The sequence below is a fragment of the Scatophagus argus genome, chromosome 21 (assembly GCF_020382885.2).
Source record: "Scatophagus argus isolate fScaArg1 chromosome 21, fScaArg1.pri, whole genome shotgun sequence".
In the NCBI taxonomy this organism is placed as follows: Eukaryota; Metazoa; Chordata; class Actinopteri; family Scatophagidae; genus Scatophagus; species Scatophagus argus.
In genome coordinates, this window is record NC_058513.1 from 6,566,777 (window position 1) to 6,579,801 (window position 13,025).

The 13,025-nt window shown below is 40.6% G+C and overlaps 1 protein-coding gene across 3 annotated transcripts in view; it reads right to left on the reverse strand.

The window, feature by feature from the left end:
- The window catches only part of snx29 (sorting nexin 29), a 113,928-nt gene that overhangs the window by 39,459 nt on the left and 61,444 nt on the right, over positions 1–13,025 (reverse strand). For all 3 annotated transcript variants that reach the window (XR_006841969.1, XM_046376192.1, XM_046376191.1), the window contains exon 16: positions 750–866. Coding sequence is in view for 2 of the 3 variants with exons in the window: in XM_046376192.1 (XP_046232148.1) it covers positions 750–866 (117 nt within the window). In the remaining variant the exon portion in view is untranslated. The remainder of the gene's footprint in view (positions 1–749; positions 867–13,025) is intronic.

Here is a 13,025-nt window from a genome sequence, read left to right on the forward strand (position 1 = left end):
TCTTCAGCCTGGGGCTTCCATCACTGCTGCTGTATCAACTCACACTGTGGACAGTGCGAGTGTTTGTGTGTATATGTGTCCAAAACTGCTTCAAGCTCTCCTGAGCATGACCAGATGTTGGCATTCTATATGTGTGTGTGTGTGTGTGTGTGTGTGTGCTTGATTTCATTGTGGAGGACACAACTTTAAAAGTTGTGGGAAAAAGTAGTTTGTTTGAAGAAACAGTGTGTCGGCCCTGCGACTGACTGGCGACCAGTCCAGGTTGTACCCCGCCCCTCGCCCTGCACGGATAAAGCAAGTATAGAAAATGGATGGATGGATGGATGGATAGCAAGCTTTAGCAGTGATAGCCGCTGTGGTTGGGCAGACACTGAAGGAGCACCGCCTACCGAAAATAAAACTTCATCAACGGAAGGGTACAAAGAGACATGAACACACACTGGTTGACTGACAGATTAACTCTGGGAGCTGCAGAGCAGCATCATCAAAGAAAAATGAAAACAGAGGAGACTTCAAGGGAGATGCAGTTAACTGTTAGTAGCAGTCATTGACTGCCGAGAAAAATGAGCAGAGGACCACTGCAAAAACAAACAGGGGGGAAGTGGAGATGAAAATCAAACAAAATCACTTGGAGGCGAGTCAGTGAAATGGCAGAGGGACAGAGAGGGGAGGCAGGAGGGAAAAAAAAGAGCAACAAAATACGCAGAGAAATCAGATGAGAGGGGACATCAATGCGTCCAGACGCTCACCGGTCCTCTCAGGTCAATGAGTTCCTGTCTCATCTGGACAATGAGGTGGTCTTTGGCCATGAGGGAGCGGTACAGGCGCTCATTAAACTCTATCAGCTCACCGTGCATCTCAGCCACCTGCACACAGCAACAACACACACAAGAAAGGTTTCAATTAATCATGCTGTACAACATTATTACATAACACACAATCATAAATCATAAATAAAAAGAAAAAAAGTAGAGTCACCGCCTTGCGGCTGTATGCCTCAGCAAGCTAGTCAAGTTGGACTATGTATGGAGATAAATGAAGGTATAACTGCATAGACATGTATGAATGCAGGGAATAATTTCCAGAGATAAACACCCTGTCTTCCACTGTTTTTACAGAGGAGTACAGAGGACTGGTAGATACTTCATCACATGGTGCAACGACAATCACCTGAAGCTCAATATGAGCAAAACAATATGCCTCTGGCCACAGCTGTCTCCAACACAGAGGCATAACAATAGACAATAGAACATTGTGTAAAATGAGGAAACTTCAAATATATAATACAGTTTGCAACACAAGAAAGCAGGATTAGACCTGGTGAGACGTACTGACAGTCAAAACCCTGACAAAGATGGGAGGGATGGATTGGATGAGATAAAGAGAGATACAGAGAGAGAGAGAGAGAGAGCGAGTGAGAGGGTGAAACCAGTTCATATCTCCAACAGTCAGACTCCTGCCAGCCTGCTAATCAATTGTCATCAGTTTTAACTAACCTTGACGTGATGTTTTTCACATCTGTGTGAATGTGAGGTGAGTGCTCATGCAAATATGGTCCTGCTATTCCATGTGTGTGTGTGTGTGTGTGTGTGTTCCCTGGCCTGTCTGCCTAACCAGGCCGGACAGTGTGGACAGGTCTCTGTCAGGAGACTGACAGCTGTGACACACACTGTGCTGTATGGAGGATACCTGCTGTCACAGCCGTTTCAGCAGTGCGCCGTCGCAGGCTGACAGGTGAGCCGAGTCGGCTGCGTCTCTGTTGCTCCAACATCGACCTTCATACATTAACTTATTCACATCCCATTTAAGAGCCCACACACTGCCATAAAAGAGGAGAGGCTTCTTATGTAATAACAACAGCAACAGTGATGATGAGTACAATACTCTTAATGTATACACTTTAAATACTAAATGCTTCACAAAATAGCTTGGTGTTGAAGTAGATTTGCAGTTTAATCACCAGTTTATATCCACAATTCAATACTATGGCAATAAATCATGCAAGCCAGGACCTTTTTACATTACAGGTGACAACTAGGGTGACACATGAGGGGATAGACAATCTGGCTAAAAAATAATCACAATCTATTTCATCACAATCCAATACCTAAACTATAATCTCATTTCCCAGTGTTGAAATGTGCTTGTAGATAACAGCCAGACTTGAAATTGCCAAAGATTTTCTCTGTTTGTGCCATAAAACATAATATTGGATTAAAAGTAGTTCTTTAGTTGGTTCTGGTTTGGTTCTTTATTATATCTGGTGTAGTTACTGGTGTGATTACATTAACTGTGTGTTCAACAGGCAGAATCTGAGCAACAAAATGCTCTCACTAAATATTACTTATCATACCACAAATAACAATAACAACAACCATTGTCTATATAATAACACTAGCAAATGGATCCTCCTGTAATCAATCAGTTCCTCTCATCAACACAGCTGCTATAAAGACACTTCTACCAAACAGACCTTGCTTTGATTTGCATGTCTGTCTTTGTTTCTCCATATTACTGCAGCTCAGAAGTTATGAAGTGAATTACAATTCGTGTATCCTCAGGCAGGCTGATAAATCTCTCCACTGTCAATTACAACCTGAGGTCTATAGGCAGTAATCCATCCCAAGTATTAAAGAAAGATGCTGCAATGAGTCTGGAAGTTTTGGAAGGCCTTCAGTTACTTGCAGTAGATTTTAGTCATAAGCATTTTAATACTTTTGACAAAAAAAAAGGATGAGAAACAATGGAAAATAGCAGAGGTTCTCATCAAATGCCTGTCCTGCACTGTTAAACTGAGAGCCAGGGGAACCCAACTACTTCAAAACATTTATGCTCAGATGATCCAATGCTTTGCCACATTTTATTTGAACTGAATAAAACAGATATATCAATGTGCCCAGTTGATACCTACATGTCTCTAAAAAAAAACCCCCCCAAAAAACAAAAAACAAATCTCAGGCTCAAATGGTGGTCGCAAAGCAATAAAACACAGCCGACTGTAATCTTAGAACACAAAGCATAACCAACTTCAGCTCAACTATGAATCCCCAAACCTGACATCTTGATGTGCCCTGTTTGTATTTTGTGAAAGCCAAAAACTGAACAAAAAACCTGAACACACAGCTTTAAGTGGAGGTTAAGCCCTGGTTCAACAGACACATGTCATCTCCTGTCATTTTCAAGACAGGGAACAGGAAGTGCACACCAGTGGTTAGACCCTTAAGTGCATTCAGTGTCCTCGGCATGCCAACCATTCAGCACTTCTATTTATTTAACCGCTGCATCTCTTAAATAGAACATTATAAAAGAGGAAATTCATTTTAAGCGTGAAGAAACCCAATTAATTCTCAGTGAGAGAGAGCTAATCGGTGTGTCATTCTCCAGCCGTGCACGTGTGTCTGCATGTACAGTATAGTACATGTTCATACTTGCATTTGCGTGTTGATTTGTGTAAATGGGTATTACGGAGTGTGCGTGCGTGCGTGCGTGTGTGTGTGTGTGTGTGTGTGTGTGTGTGTGTGTGTGTGCTAATTCTACAAAAAGAACCTATGATCTATAACAAGCAGTGGCTACGTGCTAGCATTGCCAATTTGTTTAAACTGGCAAGTTAATCTTCTCCATTGTAAATAAACCAGGATCGTCAAGAGACACAACCAGGTTTCAGTGTTTATACACTCGTACCTGGACCTAACATGCAATGGGCATTACCCATTTGCTTTATTATATCTGGTTGGCCTTTTCTCTAGTCAAGGCCACCATAAGGCTTGCTTCAGGCTCGAATCAGTCAGTGAATATCTGCAGGACAAGGCCAATTAGTGGCTGCAGAATCTCATACACATGCCAAAATATATGAAGAAAAAAAAGGGACAAGTACAGAACAAGGTGGTAATGGAAACTTCAAGAGCTAAAGGGCACTGTCAGAATGAGTCAGATTTAGACTTTAGTTTAACTGCACACATGACAACAAAAACAAGAAATACAAAAAGATAATGATGACAAACAATGACATAAATTGGATTAGAAAATGCACAGCATACAGGCAAAAGTTAATGAGCAAGGGAGTTAGGGCAGGTACATGTGTGTGTGTTTTCCCCAACACTCACCACCCAAACAAGGTGATGGACTTCCTTTTTCCTTTAAACCAGGGCAGTTTCAATTTGAAAAGCCTTAACTGTGAAACCATAAAACATCACAATAAAACTGACAGGTCAGCAAGTCGGCAAAGCAGGAGCCTGCTTTAGGCTATAAGGCATATCTGAAGCCTTGGTTGTGTGGCTCAGGCAGGGAGCTCCCTCAGCCACCCTACGATCAAAGATTAGGACCAAAAAGTGACCAGAATGTGTTGAAATGCTCTGCCTGAGGGGCCCGGGACAAGCAAAACCACCAGCAAGTTTACAGGTCTCTGGTTATTTTTCTAGTCCATAAAAGAAGCAGTGAAGTGTACTTCCCAGTTAAAAACCTGGAAATAGAAGTACATTACAAGTTTCTGCAGCTGGTAGCTTTTGGCTGTGTACCTCAGTTGCTTAAAGGATGCACAATGACCTTGCTATGAGTTTAGCATTGAAACTTCTCAAGTCACTGTAACCTTACTGTATCTTGTGTTTATCAGTGCATACAGGGTGCATGCATGCTAAAGAAGTAATACACATTGCTGCTGCCACTTTAAGGCAGATACATCTATTGGTGTATTGTGTAAAAGAAAACATGAACAGGAAAGAAGAAGACAGCTGGCTAACAAACATGGATGTAAACTCTAATTGTTTTTTTGTTTTTTTTGTAAGAAAATCAACTTGTATTGTATTCAATTTGACAGGCGTCAAGAACACACATAATGCATTTTGGTTGCTAACTGTTAAGGTTAAGGTGAACATAGCTGTTCATTTACACTTTTTATACATTTAGACTGCATATGCTTGCCAAAGTGGCCTATATTGCCTATATTTTTTTACTTGTCTCACAAAAACTGGAAGTGAAACTCTTTTGAACTTTTCATCCCTGAAGTCATTTCTCTTATTAAATTTAATTTTCTATGGACATGATATAATTTGTACTGTTCACATTATGCTGAGTTTAACTAAGTGAGAGTAAGAGAGCTGAAACGAACCCGTGAAAGGAAAACATAATTCAAAAATCTGACCCTAATTTGATTAATAACGACAAATGTACTACATATGGAATTCTCTGCAGCGAGTATTACAGTCTATGTGTTGGTCATTCTTTATGTAACAGAGACAAATTGGTATCATTTATTTCCTGGAACACTGCAAAGTGGGCCTCGAAAAAGTAAATACAAAGCAAAGTTTACTTTTGTTGCATTAAAAATGGTAGAGTCTGCCAGGAAAAACAGAACAAATCAAATATTGTGGAAAAAAAAAATTCATCCTACACAACAACAGCTTCATTGCTTGCTAAATTAAGCATTCATGTTTATATATGGTTGCAAAAACAAAACATGGAAAGAAAAAGAAAAAGAAACAAACAGGCTTATTTCAGCTCTTATTGACTTAAACTTGAAACTAGTGATTAATACATACTCTCGCATACATTCAGAGTCTATGTGTCTCATATAAGGTAAGGTTTCTTTTTTTCTTAGCATGATATAACTGAAAATGCGACCAAGGCAGAGCAGTGTTGCAATTTGCTGTTTGTTATCAGACACTTTGTCTGGCCTGCAGGATCTGCTTAGCATGATGCAACCATCGGCACTGCTGGAGTCATCACAAGGCTAAGTGCCACCCAAGTGATGCTGACCCGCACGCTCTCTCACACACAAACATTCCCTGTCAACACAGTACAAAAGCACACACTGAGACACACACAGTCTTTTCCTTCACATGACGCTTTATCCTCCGTCTCTGCACTCCTCTCCCATCTTTACTGAATCTTTTTGTGCCTCTTCCTGTCCTCTCTCCCTGTGTATGATATGATCTGAGCTGCACCGAGCTGAGCTGACCTGAATAAAAATAAAGAAAAAGGCTAAGAAAGCCCTGGCTGAGCAGACCCCCCACCCAAAAAGAGACAGAGAGAGAAAAGGACACCAAGTGTAGCAGTGGTGTAGCTGACCTGAAACCTAATAACCTTAATTAGACGGGACACAGGGACACATGGGATGAATGGGGTGCGACAAAACGAGATCAAGAGGAGGGAGACAATATGAAAACACTGTAATGTTCAGACAGCAAAACAAGTGGCAATAAAAGGACAGAGCGGGACAGGAGGAGAGGACAGGGGAGAGCTGAATTCAGTGCATGAGGTCACAAACAGTACAGTGGTAACATTTACCTTAAAAGGTGATTCTGGCCAAATGCAAATGCACATCAAAAGTCACATAATCTCTTTGACTATGAACTGTGCTGCTGCTGCAGCTTCTCCCCGTCTTAACATGCCTTTGTGTTTTAAAGGATTTAATAATTTTCTGAATGTTTTGTTGTATGCATCAAATGCCTGTCTGGACTTGATCTCTCCATGCTTTTTTTAATTTTTAATTTTCAGGAGGTTTCTGGAAGAGTGGAGACCTGCTCAGTTGCAGCATGGAGTGGATTCTTTGTTTACTGAAAAAGATGCATTCATTGTACATTCTGCATGCATTTCTATTTGAAACATATTTTACAGTTTGTGCACTTCATATTTATTTCATTATTTCAGTGTGCACATCGATATGTTTTACTTACAAGATAAAATCTGTTAACTGCCCTGTGGCGACATTACTAAACTTAAAACAAACCACAAATACAGTCCAACAAAGAGCATGAGCCAAACTGCTCCCAGTGCTATTGTTTTATATAACTACGCTAACACGGGTCATCCAAACAGGACCTAAAATACATGAACTGTCACAAAAATTCAAAATTACTAAATGTACATCATCTATTCTGATTTAGCCCACTTTCTAATTTCTTCACTCTTAAAGTGTACGTCAAAAGAGCTGAAACATTCCTTAAAAAAATGACGTGTTCACATCTTCTGGATATGTTACAACATGACTAATGGCAAATGATTATATTACAACTGGGGCCTTGTCACAGTGAGCAGGACGCAGTGACTTGAAAGGAAAATTCTTTCATCTGTTTTTATTCACAGCAGAAGGGAGACCCGGTCGATGGCTATCAAAGGTTCGTTTAAACATCTTAAACCGGGTGAGACCTCAAAGGGAATCCGGCCAATGCTGGGTTACTTTGTAAACCTAAATGTAGCTTGTGTCCCTATCTGTGTTCCTGACTCACTTCAGCACAGCTGCTCCGAAACATGAACAGACATGGCTGAGTGATGGGGAAAAAAAAAAGGAAGAAAAAGAGGGTGAGAAAGGACCGATATAGACATCACAAGCTGTGCCGTCCACTCTGAACTGAGGTGGAAAAAAGGATACAAAGAGAGATGGAGAGAGATGAGTTAAGAAGTGTGAGCACATAAGAGCGGCAGATGGACCAATAGAAAAGGCAGAAATGGGAGTTTATAGAAACGGCTAAATCGGGCCCATGGTACAGACGTGGCTCTTTGTCACTGCAGCCTCACACAGCGAGCTCCATGAGCACTTGGATCGCATACTTTTTAGTTATGTAGTATTATTACTTTGAGACGCAGCAGTGATGACAGTGTTAAAGTACAGTCTGTCAGCTTTAATTTTGGGGTATTTTCGTCACGACCGGATGAACACTGACAGAACTAAAGCCCTCTCTTATTGCATGTCCTCCCAGTCTATGCGTGCCAAAAGTATTTGGACAGATTAAGATTAGGTTTACATTTTTAAAAAATTAGTCAGTTTCACTATCAGGAACCCAAGTTCTAATATACACCGACAGGACTTTGCCAGTATGAGCAGAGTGGATTAAATGACAGTCAGCTGGTAGATATGGATAATCACAGCACATGGTAAAGTATATTATTACCTACTAGTGAATGAATACGTAAAGGATCTACAGCATGAATGATGAAAAGAAAGAGTTATACATTTTATATTTTTCTGTTCCTGAGTTTTCATTCTGTTGAATAATTCTGTCACAGTCAAATTGACCTTTGACTTTTTAAATATAAAAGAAAAAATCTTGATCTTTGACCTCTGATCGACAAATTCTATTCAGCTCATCCTTGTGTCCAAGTGGTCATTTATACCAAATTTAAAGAAATCCCCTGCGTGCGTTTCAGAGATATCGCCTTCGTGAAAACGGGGACAGTAAACTATGTTAATATGCAATCACACTGTCATAAGGAGGAGAAGATCAGGAGAAAAGAAGTTCTACGTTCAGGCAAGGGTGAAGAACGTGTTAACATTGGTGAGGACTTCCAACACTGGAGAGACCTCAGAGAGCAGCTGGGCAACATTAGTGTTGCTATGCTTCACTAAACCAAAAGGACAGTACTGTTTTATCCTGTTTTTATCCTGTTTGCTAATGTACGTCATGTTCGTAATGTGTGCGTTAGTCTCTGCCTCTCTGCATGTTAGGCGAGTTTAACACTGCTCTGCGAGTCCTTAATGATTCATCAAAATAGGAATTAAATGCCCACAAACTGCAACTGAAACACGGAAATCATTATTGTATTATGTTATGGCATCCAAAGGCAGGAGGAAAAAACTACTACGATCCCAATCTGGATATAGACATCCTTACATGAGGTCTTACAGAACCAAAAAGAATTCAAGCAAAAGCAAATTTATTAAGGCCTAGGAAGGCTTTGGTACTCAGAGCATGTGTGAACACTTCAAAGCAGATTCACCTGCGTTATTCTGAGAAGAATGGCATGCATTATGCAGTATTTTGGCTTTCAAGAGTCACATTCACTTGCATTACACAGCAAAGACAATAGGCATTATACAGGCATATTGATTCATATTCTCCCAGTTATTACTGCCTCCTCTCTGAGCTGAGGAAATTCTGAGTCAGTGGCTTGTAATTGTTGTTCTTGTTCTTGATGTTGTTTATGGTTAATTAATGAGCTTGCGGATCAAAGGGAGCATCTCTGATCCCACTGGAAATTTCGACCCATATCTCCCATAATTCTCTGTGCTCCTCCAAAAGTGCTCTCCCTCTGCTTATCAATACAGCACAGCAGATATAAAAATACTCCATGGGAAAACAAAACAAAACAAACAAACAAAAAAAAGTTCTGCTATAAGTGTAGCCGCATAGTCACAAGACTCCTAATGTGGGTGTAATGAGGGCTCTTTCAATCTAAATTACTAATCTAAATTACTTTTTAATTATTTACATTTCAACATGGTTTGAGTAAGAGGATACTGTTTAATAGTGAAGACTGACCACGGCATGCTGCTTGCACAGGTTTAAAGGGTTTATTTTCATTGTCTTATAAGCAGCTGCTGAGATTTCTGCCTTTTAGCTTGCAGTCTGTATTATGTTCAACACATTGCAGCACATTTTGCTCACAAGAAAAATGGACAAATTACAAAACAGCATTAGTTTGCACTGTGATATTATCACTTCAGGCAATTCTGTTTGATCTCCGGTCTAATTAAGGGGCTGACCCATTCTACTGAGAATGTGTCTGTAATACAGTAACCTGGGCAGGGACTGATAAAAGCCATGCAAAGTACTTTATGTATCTGGAGCTCCTGAAAAATTTTTGGCCTAAATGAGCAATGCCAAACAAGAAAATAAGCAAATAAATAAATGAACATCATCAGATATTATTCATCGAGGGTTTAAAATGCAAAAACTCAACTAATCTGCTTCTTCAGGACTATGTGGGTGTGCTTTGATCAGATGTGATGAGTGGTGATCAAATAACCCACCAACTGTCATCAGGTTGTGATTCATATGTTGTTCATGCTGATTTGTGCATAGAAGTGAGTGATCATATTTTGTCAGCATGTGCAGGTGCACCCACATTTTAGAGGGAAAGGGGAGATGGCACTCCGATTAGTTTGATTAATGTCAACGCCCATAACATACCTATGATTTATTTAGAGACAAAATACAAACCCTTTGTACCTTGCACCTTACTGTGTACCCAGAACATTTGCCATAGCCATCATCTGCACTATAAAGACAAAAGCATTGGGACACACCTCTTTGTTACTGAATTCAGGTGTACTATGGGGCTGTTTTTCAGGCCCCTTATTTCCAGCAAAAGAAAGTGTTAATGCTTCAGCATACCAAGACATTTTGGACAATGCTATGCTTCCAACTTAGTGGCAACAGTTTGGAGACCCTTTTCTAGTTCAGCATGACTGTGCCCCAGGGGCACAAAGAAAAGTCCATCAAGACATGATTGGATGAGTTTGGTGTGGAAGAACTTGACTGGCCCACACAGAACCCTGACCTCAACCCCATCCAACACCTTTGGGATGAACTGGAACGGAGATTGCGAGCCAGGCCTTTTGGTCCATCATCAGTGTCTGACCTCACAAATGCTCTACTGCATGAATGGGCTAAAATTCCCACAGAAACAACACCCTGAAATCTTGTGGAATACCTTCAGAGAAGAGTGGAAGCTGTTATAGCTGCAAAGCTGTTGTGTATTTAGAATGTGATGTTATTAAAGTCTCTCTTGGTGCAATAGACAGGTGGCCTAATACTTTTGTCCATATAGTGTATGCTCTGTCCCAAACCCTCATTTTCTGCTTGCTCGTCACAGCTGCTTTATTATATTCTTACATATTTTACTGTCAGCCTTTGACAACTGAAAAAAAAAAATAATAACATTATTTACGACCACCTGACATCACTGTTTAACAAAGGCCACCTGTTACAATAACAAAAAACCAAATCCACGGTGTTATCACTGCAGTTTAATCGATTAAATATGTACTAAAAATGTGGGCGAGTGTGACTGATTTGCAGGTCCATAAAGTTCAGAGAGGTGGTTCTGAACTGGATGCTGTACCTTCAGCCTGACACCAACAGCTTGTGTGCACTGATAAGAGGATGTGTTACATCATACCCGCCCACCTTTTCCTTATCACTCGAGCCTCACAGATCAATGTCATGCAGTTTTGCTGTTTCTCAGAACCCTCAGTGGACATGTTAACTGCATTATGTAATTTGTTTTTATTACTCACAGACAATGAATAGCACCACGCAATAAAGTTGAAAATTAAAATGCTTATGCCTCTATCCCCTCGAGTTTCTGTAGTTTCACTTTCTTCCCTCTGTTTTTAATCTGTCTGCGTACGTCTGTCGTTCATTCATTTCCTTTTTTTCTCCCATCATTTCACTGTCTCCATTTCAGGCGCTGGTCCATTGGGAAATGTTAAAGTGCCCTCCTACACTGATAGCTTTCTAAACCCACTTAGATCACACAGCCACGCTGACTTGTGTGAGAAATCCCACTCATCCGGACAAAAACCTGCACATCTGGTGAATGCGCGCATGCACTTTGTTACAGATGAGAAGTGAAGGAGCAAGGAGCATGAAAAGCGAGTGAGAGCGTGGCAGGAGAAGCAAAGGTGGTCCTGGAGTGATCAGAGGTTAAAAATAAATGCTTCCTCTTCAAGTTACTACTGCATATCTGGCTACGTTCTTGGTTTAGTTTGGTTAAATATGTGTTGAAGGTCCACAGTTTGGAAAGCTGTTAAGGATTCCAAATGGCACTCAGAAATACAGCACAAAAGAAGTGAAGCTGCACTACTCAATAGTTTTACATTGCCAGTGGATCAAGTGAGTATACGTATTGTGATAGGCTTTGCTCAGTTCCATAGAGTGCTTATGGCTCATTTGAGCTTGAATAGTTTTTCAGTGGGAATAAAAAAAAAAATAACCCTGTAATAAATCATCTGCACACTACCTGTCCAGCACCAAAGAGCAGCCAGACAAAGTCAGAGCTTAGTTGGTGAACATTGTGAAGCATTTAGCAGCTAAAGAGCTCCTACATATTATTCTCAGGAGCTGGAGTTTAAAAGAGGGAGAATTGGACTTTAGCCAGACAGAAACTGAACTCCAAATGAATTATGAGTCTACTGGATGTGTAAATAAGCAACTGTTGGTGCAGAAGTTGTCCATAACTACTTTATAAAATGTTCAAGTGTTGTGCTTTTTGCTTGTTCCAACGCCCACAAGAAACCAAACAAACCAACTAATGCAACCTTAAAAATAAGTGTACTGCAAAAGACTGAACTGGGTGATGGAGCAAACATGTTGGCTATCGATGACGGGGAAAATCAATTGCTATTTTTTCCCTGAGATTTAAACCAGAATAGTAAGTTTTATATTAAGTGTCACATTTAATGGCATGAATTTTGCAATCAGTAGTTTTAACTGAACCAGCATGATGCCTCTGCAATGTCCAACGACTCAGCTGCAGCGCTGCACTGTGTCCATCACATGGACGGTGTTCTGTTTAAAAACCTCTTTATCCCTAAGCCAAAGTCACTGTCCACTGGCAGTTAAATTTTGCCCTGCTTTTAAATTACTTTCATTTAGATTATTTATCTTGAGGCTTTTTACTGCCCTCTGCACAGCACACAGCCCACAGCCCAGCAGGACACATGAACAGAAGAGGACGAGGAGGAAAAGAGCACAGACTGCCTTGAGATTTGGCCCAAATATAAACAAAGTCAAAGTCAATACAGTGCATTAGCATCATTAAATTAAAACTGAACTGGGTCACATACACGGGCGTGTTTCCCAGGTTAATGAAGGCTGAGCCCTGTCCAATATTTATTTGCGTCTGACAGGCCTGTATGTATCCAACAAGGCTGGGTGTGACATTTTCAAAAATCAATAACTCGGTGGGTCACATTTTGCCTCAGTCGCTGCAGCGAGACAGCTGAATCAGGAGTGTCGACAACTGCTCATGGAAATCGCACAATTTATGAATTCTCACACTGGGACAGACAGCAGTGCTGCTTACCCTGAATGATAACACGCACTAACACACATTAATTACGTAAAAATCTGCATATGCATTTTCTTCTCTTATTCCTCCATCTCCCCCGCCCCCATTTCATACAAATATCAAACTCTGTTCCACTGTCCCTCTGTGTATTACACTCATATTAAACCAGACAGCTGAAAACATTGGTGGCGACCAATTAAGATTTTAGCTGTTTGCTGTTCCCTCTCCTCCGTGAT